General features: G+C 25.9%; 1 protein-coding gene across 1 annotated transcript in view; it reads right to left on the reverse strand.

Annotated features, from left to right (window-relative positions):
- The window catches only part of LOC113548152 (glycine receptor subunit beta-type 4-like), a 211258-nt gene extending 190587 nt beyond the window's left edge, over positions 1-20671 (reverse strand). Inside the window, exon 1 of the mRNA XM_026948874.1 lies at positions 20538-20671. Coding sequence (XP_026804675.1) covers positions 20538-20605 — 68 coding nt within the window. The 5' untranslated portion in view covers positions 20606-20671. The remainder of the gene's footprint in view (positions 1-20537) is intronic.
- Between the last annotated feature and the right edge of the window lie 4936 nt (positions 20672-25607).

The following is a 25607-nucleotide window of genomic DNA, read 5'->3' on the forward strand; positions in this document are numbered from 1 at the left end:
CGGGTAGAAAGACGTCATATCCACTCCTATTATTTATTTTTTTTTTTTTTAGATATAATATATAATAAATACTATTACAAATTACAATCCGTCCTATTAAAAATAAATCAAAGCTATACCATTGTAACCAGGTTATAACTTGAAATATAATTTAATAACTCTTAAATAGCTCTTAATAATATATGTTTAATGACATTTCTGGTTTATACATTGTACGTGATAGAAACTAAGAATTAGTTAGATACCTTTTCAATAAACTGTTAAATTAATTTAAGAACAGAATCTAAATTAATGATACAATAATTTTAAATGAATTTATTAGCAGTACAATTTGATAGATTTTTTAAATTATGCATAGTTAATTTTTTTAAATCATGGTAACTCGACGTCAAAGATAGTCAATCCTGGTACATATCCATAGATATATTAATTTCTCCAGAACTGCTCATCTAATAATATTACCCTACGTTTACACAATTAATATTATTATTTTGCTAATACTTTACAATAGTTAAATAAATTACAATCACGCAGCTGCTGCTTTGACAAGTCACTTTAGGCAAACCGATTTTAAAACAAAACAGTTTTTTATGGGTGATAGATGTTCACGTTCAAATAATAATTGAACTATAATTGACATTCACAAGTCAATTCAGGTATAACGAATGATGAGTGCCTTATGTAGAAATTTAAACATGTTTTATTTCAATAACTAGATACGTAATATATGAAAAATTATTTTTAAACATGGAAAAAAGCTTATTTTGCATTTCTCTGGGTTTTGTCAGTATAGTATAATGAACGAAGATTAATTGAATAGTCTCAAAACCCAAGCATTTCTCATATAATATCAGCTAATTCGATTTAATTTTCCTGCGGGCTATGCAAAATAGCCGTTTAATTTAGTAGGAAATATTCTTAATGGATATACATATTATTGTGTTCTGCTTTATAACTGCATATTCTAACCAAATAGTAAAATAGACACAATTTTATAAAAACCCGAATTATACACTTACATAGAGTAAGTGTATCAATTAATTTTACGTATTTCAATTTTTATCAAATTTGAATTCAATAATTAATTTAAAATTAACTTTCAAATACTGTCTATTAGTTTATTATAAGTCATTTTAGTTTTGGCTTATGAAATCGCATCCACTAACCTCTCGACTCTTATATTATAGTAAGTCTCAGATATCTTATTATTATTAGCTACTCGAGGACTCCTGACTAAAACTGAGTTGACGACTGCCAATATGTGCGGTGTGTCTCACTACATATCCAATTAACTATATAATATAGTATCCGATAACACAATAATCATTTCTCTTTTGACATTTCACAGCAGTCATCATCAGACGCTTTTTTTATGCACTAAAGTTTGGTTGTGGCCATCTTATTTTTCAGAATTTTAGTAAATGTTTTCATCGTAATTTTACAACTATACGTTTTATACAGTCTAAGAATAATAATATACACAATCATCTAAACTGAAGATACGATTCCAAGTTGATAAAGTTTCCTCTACAATTTTTAATTGAGAGAGTAAGTTAACCAATATTTTAATAGAAGCGGTATATTTAAACTATCTTACAAGAAATAAATATTACCTACTTATGGTAAATCGTATGTGTTCCATTTTTAATAATGTTTTATTAAATAAATATTGTTATGTATTACGTGCATTCCTGAAGAATTTTATTTATTTTATTTATTACCAGATGGTACATTATAGAATAATTTAGCACAATCTAAATTAAAAATAAAAATTTAATTTAATAAACGACAAATTTATATTTGAAACACGAAGGAATCCAAATTCGTTAAATATATAAGAAAAAATAACGGTAAAGAGGTTCATTATATTTATAATGACTAAAGGCTAATAAGTAGCGGATATAAAAATATGTTTCAATGTTTGTAGTTTGTAGAGTGAATATAAGATTTATAAAATCATAATTTTGTTTATTTTATTTTAAACTTTTGATGCATTTATTTATATAGTAATACTTGTATATTTTTATTTTTTGTTTTGAATGGAAAATAACATCTATCTTTTAAATATGCCTAAATAATAACTAAAATACGTCTTTGACGAACAATAACAAAATTCAATTGGAGAATTTTAATATTTTCTTTAGTAGATTATAGAATAATAAATCGACATAATTTATAAAGCGAGTTTTGTTTATTTTTAATTTATTAAAAATTGTGTTTACTCATTTTGCATGGTATGTTATTATAATTATAATAGTTATTTAGCTCAAAAACTTAACGAAAAAATAAAATATATTATTTATGTGTAGGTACCTACATTTAATTAAGCTATATAATATTATATGTATAGAAACTATACACTTAACGTACAAAAAAAAAAAAAAAATAATTGTATGTTTAAAATTTAAATGAATAAAAAAAAATCTAATTTATTTATCTTCATTAATTAAAGTTTTTTTTTTCAATTTTTGTATGTTAACGTTTTATTACTCCACGGATGCACTCCAATGGTTAAGGGTCAAGAATTTTTACGGCTTCAGAATTTTAATTTTCAACATTCATAAATGTGCATAACCAAAGACTTTAAACAAAATATATTATTTTGAGTACACATTTTACTATTACTTTTTTTAAAAGACAATTTTTTATTAAAACGAATCCATAATACATTATTGTCAACTAATTATTCGAAAATAATTATTTAGTTTCTCGTTTCAATTAATGTATTTAATGGGAAAAATAATATAAGTTAATTCTCAAAGTGTATACTTTATTCATTTTACATATTTAAAATGTAAATGTAAATATATTAATTTGTTTACAACAACATGTATATATCATAATTAATCAATATTCTTAATATTTCTTAATATATATTATATATATATGTTTGAATACTCATTCACCAACTTACTCAAAAGCAAGTTTATATAATATATAAATTAAAATTTTTTTCTTAAATCCTATTTTTAAAATCGTCATATTGCTTGATCTATAGTAAAAAAAAAAAAAATAATAAAAATAATATATCCTCAAAAGAATTCTTTCACAAAGCATAATAATAATGAAAAAATGTTTCAACGAAAATTATCTGGACTATACTAACTGTTCAAACCTACCTATAATTTGAAGTATTTATTTTATTGAAATTATTATATTTGAAAACAATGTATAAATAATTAGTTATTTTTATTCCGTGTTTAAAAAATGATGTATCGAATTTATACCGAGTTCTCTCGAATATAGGAGAACAATAAAACATATCTAATAAGTAAAAAAATCGAGTGAGTAGTCATGTCCATAAAAACAAATTTGTTAAAGCAATGACGAAAATTTAGCGAAAAAAGTGTGATGAGTTTCTCAGAACAAAGATAGATCGACAAAGTTTAAGAAGAATTTACTAAATGCGCTCGACGAATACAGATATACTAGTCAGAAATGAGTAAGGAAAACGTATCGGATAATACAAAAGTCTTACTGCAGGATTTTAAAAGCAATAAAGGAGATTTAAAAATATGTTTTCGAATTCATTATAACAAAAGGTTGTGTATTTATATAAATTATTATACACATTAATTAACAATAGCAGATGACATAATTGAATGGTCTATCTGTTATCCTACATTATTACATAGAAATAATTTTATTATATAATAACATTAAAAGTTTATAAATTCAATCATGTGATTATACAATGATATTTTTGATACATTTTCTTCCGATCGTAAATAATCTCAACTCAGTAATTGGTCCAAAGCCAAAATGGAGTACATACCAATATTAAATTTTACACTAAGATAAAAATCATAAATTATTTGAAGTATCTAATACCGTATTAACATGACACTTTTAATAACATAATAGAACAAACAATAAAATATACAATATTTTCGGCGTATTAATATCATGGAAGATTTTAGTCTTGAAAACCCAAAAATTTAAACGGGATGGTTCACTTAAGGGGACACAAACCTGAATGGATGATTATATTATTATATTAAAAAAATGTGACCAATGATTTTGGCTTAACTTTAAACCCCCCAAATATTAAAGTGATTTTTAATGATACTTTTGAAATGTTCTTTGCCTGTTATATGCGATAAAATATGTCACCCTTGTTGTTGAAGTTTTATAACATAACACTGCAGTGCAATACGCCAATAAAAAAACATATATCTCATTCTTATCAAAAACAACTGTTCGTCGTCACTTCATGTTCATTTGACAAAAAACTGCTTGTGTATAAGTTACAGCTATTAAATTTGGTTTCAATGATAATTGAATAAAAAACAATGAAAATATTATTTTTTTTTTCTATGTACAGGTTTTTTATTCTACGCATATATGTTTAAGTATAATAATATTCAGATAAACGGGACTGTCCACTAAAAATGAAAGTTAATGGGTACAAGGGAACACTGATGCTCTAAAAAGGACATTTACGTTTTAAACGTTCACCCTATAAGGACCTAGATAATTCTTCGCTAACATGCATGTTCGGAATCTCAATGTGGTGTCTAATCCTATGTATATATATATATATATATATATATTTTAATGAAAATAACCACGCAGGTAGTCACAATTAATCAAAACAACTTACTCAGTAATTTTATTTTTATTTTTTTTATGAAATCATTTTTTAAAACGATGGACCGTTGGGTACCACTATGCTATATAGTATAGTTGTCCACTATAGACACTGTCCAGTGGATAACTGAGATGGATGTGTTGATTTGTATTCAATGGTATATTATTGTATACAAAAAACGATTCTGAACGGAGACAATATATAAACTTGCTATGTCACTAAAAAATACAATACAAAATAATTTATCTGAGATTCAAAATGTTTAGTTTGAAAAGAATATAAAAAACACTGAATTTTCAATAACTGTACACTTAGCAAAACAAGAAAAAAATAAAAAGATATTGCAGTAATTAGAATTATTGAATTATTTATTATTTAAGTTATTTACAGTAACCATCACTATTTAAAAATATCAAACCTTAATGATTCATATTATGCTAAATAATGTAAACAAGGAGGAAATTCTTTTTTATTTTTTAACAAATTCACAAGTGTAGCCCTTTTTACCATATACAAGGGTTATAATAAAAAAAAACATATTGAATACGAGATTACCATAAAGTAACATACATAATAAAACAATTATTACAATTACAATGCATGAACAGTTATTTGAAAAGAGGGATCATCATTGGGGCGAAACATTAACCGTCCAATAGGTTCATTACACGTGTAGTTGATGGTAGAATGAGGAATCAAAAAGGAAACAGCTATACTAGATGTGCGCTGAAAAACCTTAAAATAGAACAGAAAGACAAAGACGTTATGTTATTTTATAGTAACATAAAGACATATCGTATTATATTTAGTTTGGTAAGTATGATGTTGTCTTATAAGTTTCTATATTATTTTAGTATTTAAAAATCAAAATTGAGGTTAGGCAAAATTTGAAAATATTTATTTTTTATAGATAATTCAAAAAAGTCGAAGTATTTTGAAAATGTTATCATGTATGTATTGGCAGTATAAAAATTTAGTAAAAATTATCTAGTTATTCATTTAGAATTACTACAACACAAATAAATCAATCTTATCAAAAAATGTTTGTTTATCCTTATTCTTTTTTCCCCAATTATTAATATGAGTAGTCGGATTTTTTATTTTTGACCCTCAAATTACCAACTAGATCCAATTTGCTTCAAGAAACAACCAATGACAGAATGACAGACACACAGATAAAAAAAAACACTATTGTAAAATCAATGCATTCATCGCTCTGTCCAGAATCTAAAAGTATGTTGTAATTCAAAATAATAAAACTTTAAAAATTATGAATACAATAAAAAATACAATTGTTTCCAAAAATAATTTCTTGTGGTGACTTAAAGTTATGTGAAATAATATTTTCTAAAACAAAAGTGTTTTTTAAATAATGAATGTTATGTTAAATGAATTAACCCATATATAGATATAGTTACGTGTCGCACGTAGACACGTTCATCGACGACTTTTGTTTTATTTAGTTACTATATAAGACATAGACGTAACACGATTTCCCATGTTGGTAATACGTATAAAAGTCGTTATAATTTAATGTATTCTATTAGGAATTAATACCTTAACGTTTTATAATATAGTCATTGTTATTATTTTTTTCATTTTAGAAAATCTGACGAATAGTGAACGCGTAGGCACTTGTAGTGTGAAGTTAAGTGATTTTCATTTGCCGTTTTTACATTTCAGACAATTATATTCTCCTGCTTTATTAAATGTATAAGGTGTTTAAAGGATCTCAAAATATTTAAAACGTCACCTTTAGGTATTTCAACGACTACGCTTTATCGAGACAAAAAACCTTTGTTATCACGAAAAAAAATTAATCTACAATTAATCTACAATTAATTTTTTTTTAATTCGTGAATTACATTTAATCTAATTAATATCAATGTTGACGATAAAATCTTGTATTCTATCATCAACTCATTACATATAACGAAAGATTATGATAAAAAAACTCATGGCTATTAGATTAATTTCGTTTCTATAGGAAAATGATCTCCTGTTGAAAAATCAATTCAGATTTAGGTCATGTATAGATACTAAGGATGCTCTATTTAACACGACTCAATTTATTTATAATGAGCTAGATAACAGCAACAAGGTGATTGGCGATATTCTGAGACTTAGCCAAGACTTTTGATACAGTGAAACACAAAATATTATTACATATATTGCCTAGTTTTGGTATTGATAGTTATAGCTAAATTTGATATGAAAGTTACACGTCAAATAGGTAACAAATAGTGAAAATAAATTACGTAATAGGTCAGAAAGATCTTGTCGAGTATGGTGTCCCACAAGGAAATGTTTTGAGTCATATTTTATTTACCTTATATAGTTTTATATATTAACTTTGTCAGCAATTTAATTTTTGACAGGTTAATAGTCTTATATGTCGATGACGTATGATTATTTTTCACTGACAAGTCTTAGGACAGGATTCATTAAAAAACTCGTTTCGGTGCAAACAATTTTTTTCAATACTTCTGTGACAGGAATCACACACTCAATGGAGAAAAAACAATGTTTATGGCTTTTTAATTAGTAAAATCTTTTTAAATCGTAATCCATTAATAATATATAAATGCATCGACGGTAAAACGGCTGTTTTTCTTTAAATAAATATAATGATTGTACAAATAATAAAAAAAAATTACCTACTTAACTTTTAATGTTTTCACTTCACAGATTTTAAAAAAACGTATTTCAATTTAGTTATTAAAAAAATGATGCGCAGTCGTTTAACTTAAAATAATAATTTTGTTATTTTCAATGAGAAATGAGAATATAATGTTTTTTTCCTAAGAAATTGCGTTGCTATATAATGGAATGGTTTTTTTTTTTTTAATATTTTCAGTTGGGTACAGTTCAGATTGGTTCATTTTTTACAATTTACGGAATAGAATGAAATTTATTGATTTTACAATATAATCTCACTGTGAGTAATTATATTTAGTGCAACTATTATATGATCAATACTATAAAAATTATACAAGCAAATATTTTAATTGTTATAATTTTTAATCAAGATTGTTTTACGTATTAATATAAGTATTAAGTTTTTACACACAGAATGAAATGTGTTTTATTTTTAAATCAATAATATATTTATTATTTATTAATTATATTGTTTTTAATTTTAGTAACTAATTTTGTCATTAATTATTACAACAATAGTGCAATATAATTAATGTATTTGTTTCAACTTATAAATTTTAACTTTAATATATTTTCAATAGTCTTTATTATCATATTTTTGTAGCATTAGATTTCATTTCAAGAATCTCTGTTATAATATATTGAGTTATAGGTATGTATAAGAACAAATTTGATCAACTATACTTAATAGTATAAGTATAGAAAATAAATAATATTTCTTCTATTTTCAAGTGTTTATACAATTTGTATTAAGTAATAGATTTAAATTTTGAAATATTGTGTAAAAATTCAGTTTTAAGGATACTATTTTCAGGGTTGAATTTAATATTTTTTAAGTCCCATGATAGCAGCATATGAACAATAAAATAAATCTGTTAGATAAACTTCAATTTAGATAAAATATACGCGTGACCTTGATACTCTGTGAACATAATTTATGCTGTTTATTCAGAACTAAGTTAATGTTTGTTTTTTGTATACCAGTCAATGATCATCATGCATTTTAAGTAAGTAGTTAGTTATAACAAAAACCAAAGTGATTTATACAAATTATAAAAGTCTGCATTATATATTATTGCCGAATATTTTAATACTAAAATACGTATTGTATGTATTATAGTAATTTGGTTAAATACATATGAAATATATAGGGTGATCTGTTTAACGCGACACACTCATTATTTAAAAAATTATTAAGATTTTTCAATTTTTTTTTCAATATGAAAATTTTATAAATATTTTTACATTTTTTTACCCCTTATTATATGAACTTTTATTTTTGCGTGTGAAAATCTAACCTAACTTAACTAAAATCAATTTTTGATTTTTAAATAGCAATCTATATATTATGTATAAAAATTTAAATAATGTATAGAACTATTTTTTTTAATTTTTATATTAGAATTTTTATTTTTATTTAATCTGTTATTATTATAGCTCCTGAAAGTTAAGTGTTTTTTGGAGGTGTTATAGTATTTTTCGTTTGTAAATACCATAAGTAAAATATTTTGTACTTTCGTTTCAGTTAAAAGATAACCATATTAGTATTATAGTACCCAAGTCTTTTATACATATTAATTGTAATACCAATAGTAATCAATCCACTACTGTGTACCTATGCATTTACAATTAATTAGCGACCCGCTACGCCTAATTACTGGGAAATACCATTATAAGTAATGGCCAGTTCGATAAGCGAGAACATTATTCAATAAAATATCCTACTTGGCTATACATACTACACTCTATTCCAAATAAGTATGGAAAAATAGAGGACAAAAAAGCGTCGTAGTTCACTCAGACGCAATCACGCGGCTCGCATCGACAACGAGTTACGATACATGTTGACTAATTATACCACTCCGGCCGGGCGGCGGCTGCGCGAATTTTTCCAAACTTATTTGGAATAGTCAATAGAGTATAAGGATTAAGGAACTAAGGTCTAAGACGAGTAAAATATACACTATAATATTACTGTCTTTTGATAGCCTCGTACACATTTACCCACAGAAAAAATAAAATAAAATGTATTTTGTGGTTACACTATTAATTTAATCTTAAACTTTTCATTGTTTTATTTATTATTTTTATTTTCTAATATGAATATTCAATAATTAATAATATATCTTAAATTATTCGTCATTGTGTTTCACTATAGTTAATTTGAATTCCCGATGATTTGACCAGCTAGTTTGGTACAAAGTAGGTAAAAAAAATATTAATTAAAACAAAAAGTTAAATAACTAATACGTCAAAATGAATTTTTTTTTATAATACTATAACTTTTAATGTATTTTATTTAAAATTGAATACTTAATTATTACATTTGAAGTAGCTTTTTGGTAAGTTTATTTTTTTTTAATTGTGCAATTAAAAATTAAAGAATAAATAGTCAATTAAAATATACCTAATGATTTTTTAGTAAAAATATATTTATTTAGTTAAATCTGACAAATCTCTTATTCTATATAACACCTATACCATTTTTATTTAAAAATAATATAAATATTAATCATTTAAATTGCCTGATGTATTGCTATAACCATTAAAACTGCCTCTTTATGGTTATGGAATATAACTGTCTTTTGTTTTTAAAAAAACAAGTTTATTTTAACTATCTATACTTCTGTTCATAACGTACATAAACTTCTATCAAGATAATTCATAGATATTATGTTTGCTTTTAATTGAAGCGAGAAAATACTATTGAACTTATAACAATTAATTGTGAGTAATTTTTAACTTTTTTTTTTTTTAGAAAACACTAAAATTTATTTCGACACTAAAAAACATCACTCAAAATATACTAAAAATTAAACGTTAAGTGTATAAATGGGACAATTTTGAGTTTTTGTTATAGTTATTTATATACATTTAAATAATTACAGCAAGAAAAAGATGTTATTAAATATCCGTTTTTAATAAAACCTTTACAACTTTAGCCCAAATCGTACTCAGCTCATCGAAATCGCATTCAGAGGTAATTTCAGTTTTAGTTTAAGCCTTGCCACCCACAGTCACTAGCATCGCGACCGTGTCTCGCATTCTATAGCGTGAATAATTATGACTAATCCATCATTCAACAGGTTTAAAATATTAAATACTTTAACATGATATATATATATATATCTGTACAAAGATACGTGTATCCTGGTACAGCATTAATGTTATGTTATGTAATATTAGTTTGTGTATACTGTATAGGGTTAGCGTCACATAACTTATTTATATCTCAACTTCAAAAATAAAAACATTTACATTTTCAAACAGAGACTATGGTTATAAATTTCCTGTTCAGACCATTATTGTGGTTTAAACAACCAACTTTTTTGAAACAGTAATTTTTCCAACTCGCTTCAATATATGATTCAATTTGTCGAGAAGGTAATATTTTCACCCACATACCTGATATTCCATATTTTTTTTTTACTACACCACACTGAAAAATGTAAATTTTATCTGACATTTATTATATATGTTCTTATAATGTTCAATTTATTTTTATTAACCATATGATTACGATAAAGAGAATAAAAATATATTATACTTTATCATATGTTTTCAAATTCACTTAATAAAATAAATAGTCAACATTTTATAATAAATGTTTGATATATTATTAATGATATTTGATTTATTATATTATAATGTTAGCTTTTCAATAAAATAAGTCGATAGTATAATAATATGTTATATAATAATAGCTAAGCTATTATCATTGTATATTATTTAGTTTATCTTAATTTAAAGCGTATCAAAGGTCCACCACAATCAGATATCTATGAAAAAAAATGTATATAATAATATGTATGATTCTAACATCTATAAAGAAATCCAATTTTCTCCGTTTCAAAAACTTTTAAAATAACATAAGAGCAAAAAAATTAAAACAGATCTGTCAAAAACATTCTTCATGGCTATTATAATAATATGACGTATTTGTTTATGCGTAAATACAGTGTGATTCGCCAAACACAATATTCAACCCCATTGTATCCTTTAATTATGCAGTTATTCAAATTCTGAGTGTTTAGTTACCATAAAGACCATATTTTTTGATAGTAACATTCATTATACCATTTAAATTATATATAAAATTATCGACACAATCTTCTTTTATTAAAAAGAGAATCTTTTTTTTCTCACTAACAATCGTTACACTGATTATTTTTTAAAATATACATCTAAATTTGAATTTATACACACTAGTATTCACAAGAAAATGATCTGCTTAAGAAATTCTAGTAAAAATTGTAATTTCCGTTTGAATACAAGAATTTGTATATTAACACAAGAACACTCCTTAAATGGCATAAAAAAAAAAACAAAATATAATTATTTTAAAATTTGGACAATAATAAATAATAAATAATAATTGGACTGTGCTCGCGGGTGGGAAACAAATATGGTTTAATCTGAGTTCTGATGACAAAACTGCAGACTCACTGCAATACTTAACGAATGAGTATGCAGGTACCTACACTATTTATTTTATTTTTCTTATAAATTATGCTTAAGAGGACATTGCGCCCGCAGATTTTGTTATCTCTGTTTTACAGACGTATAACGTTGCCCATTTCGAGCTCAAATTTGAGTTTAATAAAAAAGCCAAAGTGATTGTTTGTGTCGACATGCACCACAAAATTATCTCCAATCATTAAAATGTTTATAACTTTTTATAGTTTTTAATTAGCAAACGATTTAATAAACAACTATGAACAAATACAGCATAATAAAAAATCACAAAAGATCGCTCAGTTTGCTTACGAAAGCTCAACTGCTCAACGGCGGAGGGGATGCAGAGACTTAGATTTAAACGTGCGTTGATATAACAAAATTTGTGTTGTTAATTTCAAATATTCAGGCGAATTTGTATAAAAATCAAACTTATAATGTTAGAACATTTTCTGTTTTTGTACGTCGATGTTTTTACGATATTTCAAATTACACAAACCTAATTGCGAATTTATTATATATATATAATAATATAATAATTTAAAAATGTTCATAACTCGTTTAAATATTGGATTTAAATATTAAAGTTAAAAACATCAAATTGGTTCTAAACTGAAAACAAATATGCTACCTTGTACGTTTGTAAGATTGAAACAACAACATGCGTGTGGGTATGGCATTCTTTTAAAAATATTTTGTTTACACTGTCGTCTCAGTTCTTATGACGTCAAGCCGTTGGATGAATAATTCTATCGAAATGAAATAATATTGAAATGTTTTTTTTTTTTTTCAAATGCTTAATGTGCAATTTCTTACCGTGTCACTCTATCCATTGGCATTTGAAAGTATTTCAAAAATATTTTTCAATCGTAATTATTATTTGTAAAACTAATTTTTTTCTGCATAAACGAACTGCAATAGTACATGTATAGTAATAAAAAAACATGAAATTTTATCTGAAATGTTTAATGTGTTTCGCAGTGTTCATTTTATTATTATTCATCTCGTGTTCTTTGAAAGAGAGAAATTAAAACTTGTTAGGTATGTTGTTTGTACCTATCATATATTTTAGTCCTTGTAACATAATTTGAACGTTAGATTTTATCGATGACGTGTGCAGTCCCATTCTAATCCGTTCTTAAATCTTAAAATAGCTCAACCATTACCTACTTTTTTTGATTCTGAGCAACCATACAACCGTGTCATCTCAACAAAAAAACTAATTAATTCTTTATAATATTATATTATTGCCGGATTTTTACTACAGGCAGCCGTGTACACTCCATTGCGGGTTCACTCGTCATGGTTAAGATATAGCTTCTTAAAATAGATTATAATTATTTATTTATATGCATTACTGTAGCGATTATTAAAATATTTCAATAAGTAACGAACTGTATTGCGATAATCCATAAATGTATTATAAATTCGGCTTCTGTTTAACAGACACAGTTTAAATTATAATAGTATACATGAAAATTCATCAATGATAATTATAATAATTTGAAAAATTAAACGCTATATAGTGTTAAATTCAATGAACTGTTTACATTTTTCATTTAAAATAAACCCTTTTATCTTTACTACCAAATTATATTGAAAAAATGCATGTGTAGTACCTAAATTTAATAATCTTTAAATGTTAAACATTTTTCACTATTGGGATTATAATATTATGCATGTGATTAGTTTCGTAATTATATAATAGAATAACCATCACGCATGTATATCGAAAAAATGGAAAATATATACTAATTATAATAAATTTCTTTTAAATAATTTCTTTGTTAAATATATATAGCTCGAACCTTAAATTATTAATTGGATTTTTCTAGTATGCTTACGAATCATTAACATAAAAATTATTTTTATCAGTAAAATCAACGTTGCAAATAACAAAACTTGAATAACCAATCAATTTATAGCATGATGTGCCTTGACAATGATGAGCATCCTCACTTGTTTAATAGATATTAATAAATACTGCTATTATTTTACTATTATGTACTCAATTATTTATATAACTTATTATTTTATATTATATAACTATTTTGTATTATTATATTACACATGCTACTTAGGTTATATATATTTTTGTGAATTATTTTCGGCTCACTATCTGTAATTAATTAAATAAATAAATAACCAACACTAGTTAGTTTTGTATAATTTTAATACGCGTTCGTCGTAAAAGAAGTAATAGAAAGCCATTTATTATAACTTGGAGAAAAATAATAAAATTATTATCAGTAGGTATGTAAATACAGTATCCACCGATAAAAAAAAAAAATTATAATTTACCCATTTTACCAAGTTAAGAAAAACCTGCTCAACAATACCATAACAATTCGCGAACAAATTGGATTCGACAGACAGATCGATGGATATTATAATAAGTATTTATACCTTTTTATAAAATATTATAATAAGTTATCTTAGTGTTAAGTACTAAGTTAGTGGGATTACTAATCAGTTATCACTCGGTGAACACTGGGGCGAATGTGCTGTTGGAATTGTTCCGTTGTAATTTAAATTGTTATCGCTCACTGCACTATACTTATTACAATATTATAATAAAGTACAGTGATTCTCAACATTTTTGCAGTTTACGACAAATGACTTATTTTGTAGGACTACGGGCCATTTAGGGTACAATACATTAAAAATATTATTTTTTTCCAATATAATATGGACCGGTATCCTTTTAATCGCGGACCGGCTATTGAGAATCACTGATATAATATATTGGTTTTTTAACGTTCATGTCAAAATACTACCAGGATCTTCAACCAACCATTAATATGTCCTGTAAATAAATTCTGTATTTGAAACTACTTAACTACACCACGTACAATAATATTACACAAGTACTGGGTTAGAATAATATAGAATTAATTTGTGTTTACGGTTGATCTGAATTTACATTTAAAAAAATTAGAAGTCATCGGGTCTTTGATTAAGCTGTACTCTGTTTAATATTATCAACCGAACTAAAATATTAGTTTTTCAAAAACCATACCTAGATAGTGCGAATTTAATATAAATAGAATTATATGCTTATTTAGGCTGACTAATTGAGAAATTTCCTTTACGAAGGGTAAAATTTACCTCTGATGACTATTAATTACAGATGTTTATTTTTAGTCTTCACTTCAAATATCGAGTGAACAATATAATAAAATTTTAAAACAAATTAAGAAGTTACCGTTTTGCTACTCAAAGAACTCAAACTGTGGATCATCACGTATTATAATTTTTCATTTTGATTTTTAAGGAAAACAAAATTGATTTAAAAAAAGTATCTGTCTGTTTTAAACAAATATTTTCTAATCATCAGTATAGGTCATCATGAGTCATGATTAATGATATTTAACTTAGTAATTCTTTTAACAAGTTATAAGTTTTTAATTGTATTACTTCTTCTAGCTCGAGAGTACAAACTTTTCGGATACATTTTTGAATTTAATTTTAGTTAGGCGTATTCTTGGATTGCATATTTACATTGTTTTATAAATTTATAATATTTTAACTGCTTACGAAAAAAATATTTCGTTACACTCAATCTGAGTTAAATCGCATATATGTATGTAATATCAAAATGCCAATAAACTTTTATCAGAAAGTCACTTTTTTTCTTGTATACAGAGTGAAAAAGCTCTTATCTGACAGCTGAAATACAATTCAAATTTTAAAAACTTATCATTGTTTTAAGCGCCCTGGCTGAGTTACACGTTTGTTTTTTTTTTTAATTCTCTTTCTTAATTTTACAATAAACTTTGACAACGCCGGATAATACACATAATAGGAATTTTAGGTTACGCCACCAATATTAAAAGTGACATTAATCTATCATACGACATAAATATTTAATTTTATACACTCAAATTATATACGAGGTACCATTATAATCTCATCTGATGTTGCACGAATATAATATCAACTATACACATACATACGCTCTTAACTAAACGCATATAAATGTTATATAACTCTATCTAGGTATGAATATATTTTAATTTTAGGTACCGTAAAAATCATAAAACATTTTATGGAATACCATATAACACGTGTAAAATAACCGACGTACGAATCGAATGCAAGTTTTTTTTTGTATATACTATCCGAGTGCTTGTAAGTTAAAGGTGGCAATAACTTGCCATTTAACATCCCCATAAAAAGTATTGCAAAGTCTATATAATAATATGTATAGATGTACCCATTTATAACGATAGAACATAAAAAGATAGGCAAGTGGATATCGCTCTGCTTTACAGTGACCCAACTGTGGTCGATTTGTACAATTTGAATTCAATGATATATGTTAACCTATATTATTATTAGTATAATATTTAATGTTATGTTTTCTGATATTACTATTAAGTAAAGTGTTTAATTTTACAATGAATTAGGTTGAATTATTTTTTTCCAAAAATATTACATTTGAAAATATCATTGTGTGTGAAAAATATAATAATATACAAAAAAATTTCCCCACGAATACATTTTTTTGAATTATAATAAAATAATGGATATCTTTATTCATAGTATGGTTTCAAATATCTACAGTTATTTGTTTCTTAATTGCAACAATATATCAAAAACTGTTTGATGAACAATTATATACAATATAATTTAATAAACACTTGAACTTCAATGCTCATAAAAAATTAATCTCACTTTCTGGAAGAAATTTTCCTTTTAATATCAATTTAAGTAACTTATAAAAAAAACTTATATAAATATATAAATCTTAGATATAAAAAAATTGCTCGAATATTTCTGTCATAACAAAACATTTTCAAATTTTATTTAAATTATTGTAAACACCTTAAAACGCTTATACAAAATGTTATGATTCATGAGTATATTTCTATCTTTATTAATTGATAAATTAACAACTTATGAGGAATAATATGCATTGTGTTCGAAGCATTTTGATCAGGTGAAAAAAAACTAAAGAAAATTTGAAATTTTTATCGCTCAAAAATATTAGTGTTTTTTTTATTGAAAAGAAAAGAGGATTAGGAACACCTGAGGTTATTAGCCTTACGTTAGTGTTTATTTTTTTTTAAATCTCATTATGTATATAAAATTATTACATAAATAAATATTTAATAAAAATGTCAAGTTACCCGTCTTTGAGTTATAACGAAAAAAAAACAAGATTTTATCAAAAACTGGCTTTTACGTAAAAACTTCTGTTTTTTCTTAATGTTTTGTTTGTTTTCCCGGTTATTTCGAAAAATACTAGCGATTTGTAATGCTGATTTCCAATTTTGTATTCAAAACAACTCTCAAAATCTAAACATTTATCGACTACTTATCGTGTATACATAGGTACACAAAAAAACAAGCATTAACTATTTTAAAATCTATACATTTTCTTCGCTCTGCTCGAAATCCAAAGCATAGTTGATAGATACTAAACAAAAATTTAAATTAAATCTCGATGTTTTTCAAAATATTCAAAAAATATATTTAATAATATAATTTTAAATCGATAACGCGATTTATTTACAAGAATTATGTATTTAGATTTACAAATACCAAAGTTTTAAGTTTTTTAAACCGTTAAGAACAATATTTTAATTAGTATAAAATTACCACATTTGAAGTCAATATCCAATAATAATAATCATCCACCAACCTATAAAATGTTCTCAAAGTAAATAGATATTTCTATGAATCTTTAGTTATTTGCTAAGTTTAAACACATTTTAAACATACGTCATACACTATTATTCGGAATCGCTAATACATATACTAAAATAATGTTGAAAAGTAGACAAATAACTAAAAATTATTTGTTTATACCTGTATTATTATTTATAATGATAAATGTTTACTTTTGGAACAAGCAATGTCAAAAATTGTAATATTTTCTATACGTACTTTGTATACACGTTCATACATCATTTTTATGGTTATGATTGTGAATGTAATGAAATATTTGTCATTAAAAGTATAGTTTTATTTTTTTTTTATAATAAATATATCCAAATAATCTGTTGGAACTGCAACTATTAATATCATGATGCATTTTACTCTCTATGATGCGAATGAAACCGTTTCAAGTGCCTTAGTGAAATGTAAAATACCAGCCGAGTATTGTATTACAAGATGATTTTATAACGCGCTAAAACCATAATATTATAATATGTTAATGATAACACTAGATATACGCACCTTGCGTATTGAAATAATCATAAAATAATATATACCGTGTCAATCTTGTTGAATTCCGAAAATACATTTTACACCCCATCGCGTATGGTCGACCAACGGTATAAGAAAAACTATAAAATTAAACGAATAAAAGTGTTTTATCACGCAAAAAAAGAATGCCACTACGGTCTTAAACGGAAAAATCGTTAATGTCACGAAGATAACCATATTTGCAGCGTCAAACGAAAAAAATGTAAAATTTTACTTTTATAATATGCAAAGACGACAACTTATACGGGATATTTTATACGTATCAGAGCTGGGCATCAATATAAATACGGCAAAATCGCAAGCAATACAAACTCTAGAAGTGGATGACAAAATATTATACGGCGAAATCCGCTTATGTGATCAGCGATTACTGCAAGTTTAAAGAATCGACTGTTTATAATGACCCTAAAATTCTTTAAACCTCAACCATAAGTGTGTCCAGATATTTTACACAGAGGGTGCAACCTGGCGCGTACCCAGAGGGACTGAAAAGTTTTAACCCTTCCCTTTTGCACAATTTTTGTTATTCTCAAATACATCATGATTTTAATCTTATATCTAATATGAACTAAAACTGTTGCCTCCCTCCCTAATTTCAAAGTTCATGTAATGGATATCGATGACCGATTAAAATAAAATCATGTATAAATAATAAATATAATTTTATTAAATAAGTTAAATATTATGTTAAAAATTGGTTACGAAGTAATTAAAATTCTATGCGCCGTTGTGTATTTTTGAGATGCAATCATAATGTACGGAGGTGAACATTATTATCTTGTGACTTTCCCAAAAGTTGGCTTAGTATAATCGTTATTTCCAGAATAATACATTTAAGCCGCTTTGCTGCAATCGCCTATCAAATAATTACCACTAGGTATTCCATAATTATATCCCAATCAATTTGACGAAAATATAATTTAACCATTACTTAACACTACCACATAAGGTTAAAGGTGGTGACTTCGAAATGCAATATTGGCTTCAACTAGTACAACTAAAATCCTGCTTAATATTGTTTTATTATCTTTGTGGCCATGACAGCTATATATATATATATATATTTTCGATAAGCCTGTAGCAAATGCCACTGGAAATCTTAGGGATCTCAGATGCATAACTTGCACAGGCTGCACCCCCTGTGGACACGCCTATGACCTCAACTGAAACTATGTTTGTGACGTTAAATTTACCGTTTCATTGAAATCGCTATATTTATCAATCCCTCCTTACACTTCTATGGTTTTAATAAGAATCGAAATTAAAACAAATTATTATAATAGTAACATCATACAATAATTGTTAGTTATTACCTTATGATTAAAAAAAACGTCCGGTATACACGATAACCGGATATATTGGTGTAGAAATAAATGGATAAAATATTTTACGTATATCTAATGGAAATGGAAATATTTATAAGTACAACAATTTGAGAAAACAAAAATTTTCAATATAATTCCATAAATCGCGTGGATATTCTATCATACCTATATATGCTATATTACATTACTGAGACTCGTCATAAGTAATTACATATAATAATTGTTTTGATTTTAGGCCAATAGGTAAAATAAATACCACAGCCTTTATAATTACAGTCAACTTATAATATTAATATTAAAAATATACAGGTATACAAAACTATAAAACCGGATTCATATCTTTGTCGTCTGCCACGTCCTGTCCAAAAGTTGAGCTTGACCCAACTTGATACATCATGATGGATGTGATTTGTGATACCATGATTACAACGACCAATAACAATACGATAAAAGCCAAATGACACGACAGACGACGTAACTGTGGTCGCAGTTCAAGTACAGGTATAGACACATACAGTATACGGTAATAATATGGTAACAATATTAATAATATATAGTATCGGAGGACGCAAATTTTGAAATGTCTAGTCTATAACGTTACCGTCAAAGAAGTATTTAATTTAAGTAAAAATGTAATAAATTCATAGCCTTAGTGGACGATGTTGATAATTTTAAATTATTTTGTTTAACAAAATATTAAACAGGGATTTTTACTAATAATACCATTGATTTATATATGTATATATATAATTATTATTATAGTGTATTCTAAAATTAATATTGATATTAAACGATCTCCGACATATTGTAGATTCCGGAAGTACTATTATTGTTAGTACTGATTAACTCATTAGATAAATAGATTTTACAATGCAGACCCGTTTCAAATTCAATAAGCAATGTTATTATTTATGACTAAAAAAGGCTGGAATATTATCGTTTTAATCTAAAAAAAAATAATGATTAATCCGCACCGTTGCTTGATAATAATTTGCATTAACGTTATTTCCCAGTTAACATCGCGTACACCCTTATTTTATCGGACACGTCGTTACCTAGGTATAGACATTCCTACATTTTCGTCTTTGACGGTAACATATAGATTTTTTGAAAAAAAAAATACCGGGCTATAAATTGGTTGTAAATACCAGTGAAAACAATTTTAAAACCAAAATCGGAAAAAACCGTTTTCAATCTTAAGCCCTGTAGGGAACCTGTATATGGTTATATATAATTTTGAAACTAGAGAAACTCCCTTCACCACTGGTTGATGAGGGGGCGACTACACTTACGAGGAACCCGGGCCGATGGCAAACAGGTACGCCGAGCAGATGACGGCCAGGACCACAAACGGAACCATCGCGGCGCGCGTAAGGACGATAAATTTGGCCGCCGACAATCCCTCGCGTCCGCGACCGTCTGACGAAAGGCTGGCGCACAGACTAAACCGCTACGCACTCGGTCACTCGGATGAGCGTGCGACCGGAGTGCCGTCCCGTGTACGTTTTCGGTCACAGAGTAAAACACGCGGCACGCGGTCTCACGATTCACGGGGTGTGAGCGGGTGTGAGTGTACCTCTATGTACGCGTTCATAGAGCGTACGCGCATATTATACCTATACATATAGGGGGTGTGTGTGTGTGTGTGTGTGTGTGTATATATATATTATAATGAAATCCAAAAAGGCTTTTCACGCTTTTTTCGCGAAAATAAATAAATTATATTATGCACTCGACTGCCACTGTCACATACATATATAATACATAGAAACATGAGCTGAAAACGTATTGCACATCGATATATATATATAAATATATATATATATATATTATATAGACTGATGGTGATAAATATATATATTTATGTGCGTGGGACGCGCGTGATGGTCGTGTGAATAGTATTGACTGTTTGTGGTGTGTATCGGCAACGACGACGTAACTCTTCGACGGCAGTAATCGGTGTTATTGGTACAGTCTACATAAATAATCTATATGGATGACTGGCTGACTGGCTATAAAGTTAATTAAAAAACGTTTTAATATTATATTATTACAACGGCAAGTCGAACGAATCGAACTACGTGGAAAATTGTTCATACCCACATTGTAATGGATAATTAAAATTAATAACTTAAGTCAAAATGTGTTGTATATATACGCGTAGTCGTACCTATTCAAAATCAGGTACTTGTATATTATATTTTTTGTAGTAGCGTGTTTGGAAAGAACGTGTTCGTTTTTTTTTAGGATATTATAAAATTCTTTATTTTCGTAAAAAAAAATTTAAACACAAAATCCTCGTAGTATATTAACATTTTAAAACTGATAAACTACGCAATTGAATTTTGAATGAGGTAAATAAAAATTTTCAAAAAATTGATTCACTAAATAATTTACAGCAAAAAAGTGGGGGTGGGGCATGGAGAAACAGGAGTATGTATGACCATATATATTCTTTCTTAAGCAGTACAAAATAATCCATTCTTAAGGATATGGTCTTTAAATATTATTTAAAAAATCAAAATTTGAATAAATTCACTATGAAAGTGTGAAAAATGGGATTGAGCATAATGTTTATAATGTATATTGATTCTATTTCTAGTACAAAATATGTCTAGAACAACTTGGAAGTGAGTTCCAAACTTTCATATTAATTTTCTACTTAGCAACTAAAATATTTAGAATTAATCGTCCTTAAAATATGCAAGATTCATTGTTAAATGAAATAAAAATATTTTTGCGTACCGTTAAAATTTGGCCAATGTACCTACCAAGGGTTACGCGTGCCATGCATTCACCACCATTACTTTATACAACTTGGTATTTTGATAATTTAATAGGCATTTACATCAGCTTTTGAATATAATACATTTACTGGATATAAGTCGTATCATACGTGTCGGTGCGCTCGTTATTGTCAATATATAGGAAGATAGGAACCTACTCGTATTATATACGATATCGATATTATATAATATGCATGTAGGCTAGAAAATTTTAATTGGTAATTGCAAATTCGTAGGTACATTATACGGTGAAATATTTTGATTTACCGGGTTGTACCTAGTCAAACTACTGTTTTATTAACAAAAAGCTTTATATTGTCAAAGGCTTGGTAGACGATTTAATTTAAACACCGACCGTATTAATGCAATATATTGATGCTATATTTATAGGTACCTACAGTTGACGTGTTGAATATAGGAATAACCTACCAGTATATTAAAATTGACAACATTTCATATTAATTAAAACCATCAATATAGATATAATGTATATTTCACGGTTCGCAATATAACTTTTCCAATTCTTATTATGTTTCTGTAAAAAATTAAAACCATAATAGGCACACCTATCAATAATAATATATTATAGTGCAATACATAAACATTAAACTATCGTTACCATAAAAGTTATTATTTTTTTACATTATTTTAAATCATTATAAAATAATATTTTTTAAAAAAGTAAATTCAAAGTTTAATTTTGAGATTTATCCAAATTTGAACTTGCGAGTGAAATATAATGCAAAAATAATGCATTTATATTTTTTACATTTTTCAAATGATTATCTTAAAAACTCTAATTATTCTTTGAATTTTTTGTTTTTTGTTTTTCCCGATTATTTTGAAAAAAATTGTGAATTTTAAATTTGACCTTTTTAAAGTAAGAATTAAATTAAATTTTCTATCAACATTGAAGATTGAAGCATTTTATTTTTTAAGACTTTATATCGTGTATGCAGAAAAAAAATTCATTATTATAAAATGTGATACATTCATCGCTCTGCTCAGAATTAAAAATGAATTTGAACACTGAACATGCTCAATAAATCGCCCTATTGGAAAGAACGTGTTCGTTTTTTTTTAGGATATTATAAAATTCTTTTTTTTCGTAAAAAAAAATTTAAACACAAAATCCTCGTAGTATATTAACATTTTAAAACTGATAAACTACGCAATTGAATTTTGAATGAGGTAAATAAAATAAATAGTAAAAAAATAAAATAAAAATAAATAGTTAAATAAAATAGTTAAATAATAGTTAAAATAATAGTAATAATAATAATAATAATAATAATAGTTATTAGTTATTTAAAAAAAAATTTATTGTACAGGAAGAACAATATCTATAGTATATTTAGTATCTAGAATCTAGGTCCTTATTTTCAAGTATGTCGTCCATCAATCGCTTCACTAAGAATCAAAAATCATCCTGTATAGTACTATCTACCTAGGCATATAGTATAATATATAGCAATATATATTTTACTAAAAGATATACTCCAAAACCTAAATTTTTTTAATTTGTATGCCACTTTAAATGTATTATTTGCTTCGGTACTATTTTTTAAGTGCTTTTATAACTTTTTTTTATTTTATTAATTATTCGTTAATTATATTTATACCAAATGATTAAAAAGAAAGTTTAGTGTATAGAATGTCACATTCATGTCACTTACCTAATGTAAAAATTTCACTAGTGTACTAACATAATTATTGTATAAAAACAGAATATTAATTTATTTAGTTATCCCTTAATTCAGTAATATACTTCGTTATATAGAATAAAAATTTCTGTACAAATAAACGTACATACACTTCTTTTACAATTTTTCATTACACAGGTAAATTCTTAATACGTACTAAGCAAGTAAGCAAGCAATATACATATTTTATAAAATTAATAAGAAAACATATTATTCAATGCCAAAATTGTTTAAGAGTTTCAAAATTACATACGTTTGTATTGTTTTTTAGTATTTTATTTTCTTCTTATAAAAATACGCCCTAAGTACCTCAATAGCACGTATATAAATTTGATGAGAGTGTTCAAGTATTGTGATAAAATGAGTTATTCGCATACCAACAATTCAAATTACCTGAAACAAAACTTCCCAATTTTAATTTGTATTGTGTTCATTACAATAATAATTAATAAATAATAATAGTGATGACCTGAGTCAAAAATACAATCTAAAACATAATCACACAATCAGTCGAGAATATTCATTTAATTATACATATATATAAAGCTAATATTTAATATTATAACAATTAAAAACTAATTTATTTCAGAAACGTTAAATAAATTCTTCAAAAACAAATAACGGGAATATGAGATTATACTATACTCGTATAGGATTAAACTATAATAGTGTACTTAACAAACTTTTATAATTTAATTATCTTATACGTACTTTCAGATAAGTGCATAACATTTATATTTACATAATACATATTGTATTATGTTTATAATATTTATGTATACGGGTAGTTTTTGATAATAATTATTCTTAAAAACAATTCTCGCGTATAAAAATGGTTGATAATCGATTAATTATCTTTTACCGTGCGTGTATATGTAATATATTAATAATATAAGCCGTTTATGCAAATACAAAACTCAGTCTAGTCGAAAAACTTCCAATATCGTAGAAACGTGTATTGTCTACTTACGAGTACGGCAAATATAATATCTACCATAAACTGTTCTACTGATATACGGCTATGGCTTTAACTTTAAGCACAACGCTGCGACGCAACTATAATAACCATATCTACTCCGATACTCCAGAAGATACTTTGAAGATTAACGGGCAACTGATTTTGAAATATCAACAATTAGCCAAATCACAGAATTCGATACGATATAAGTGCTGCATAATATTATTATTTTAACTATTAAGACCGACATAATACATAATATTTTCTAAGACATTTACTGACGTGTACTGCACGTTATTCTACACGGTACACGGTACTTGGTACATGCCTATTATAAGCCAGCTATATAATATAAATCCAAATTTTTTTTCGTAAATTTTTACAATTTTTACACATTATAAATCGGGCGTATAACGATTGCGCTGAAATGACCTTTTTACCTGTAAAAAATCTATCTAATAGATTTGTCATAAACCTAATTATATGAAAACGGCGGAATCGATAAAACCCCTATAAATTAACTAAACAAATTTAATGTTATTATGATGTTATAATAAATTAAAAAATTAATAACTCTACATACCTATCTACTATAATTGTATGAATATTATATTTTAATTTAAAATAATTATCAAACAATAAGTAACAAATACTAAATAATTAATATAAAACGTCCAACATTTTTTTTAAATTCAGATTTAAACTGTGCTATGAAACTATGTAGTTACTTTAAAAATATATATATATATATATGTATGTGTGTATAAAGCAACTACTCATTTTATTTTTGTATGTTGTCAATTTATTATTTTTTCATACAATAATTACATTTTAAAACTACAATTAATTTTGAATATTTTATAAATCAACATCATCTATGTTTATCGGTCGTTTCCGGTGTAAATCTGACCTTAT

The sequence above is a fragment of the Rhopalosiphum maidis genome, chromosome 1 (assembly GCF_003676215.2).
Source record: "Rhopalosiphum maidis isolate BTI-1 chromosome 1, ASM367621v3, whole genome shotgun sequence".
Classification (NCBI taxonomy): domain Eukaryota; kingdom Metazoa; phylum Arthropoda; class Insecta; order Hemiptera; family Aphididae; genus Rhopalosiphum; species Rhopalosiphum maidis.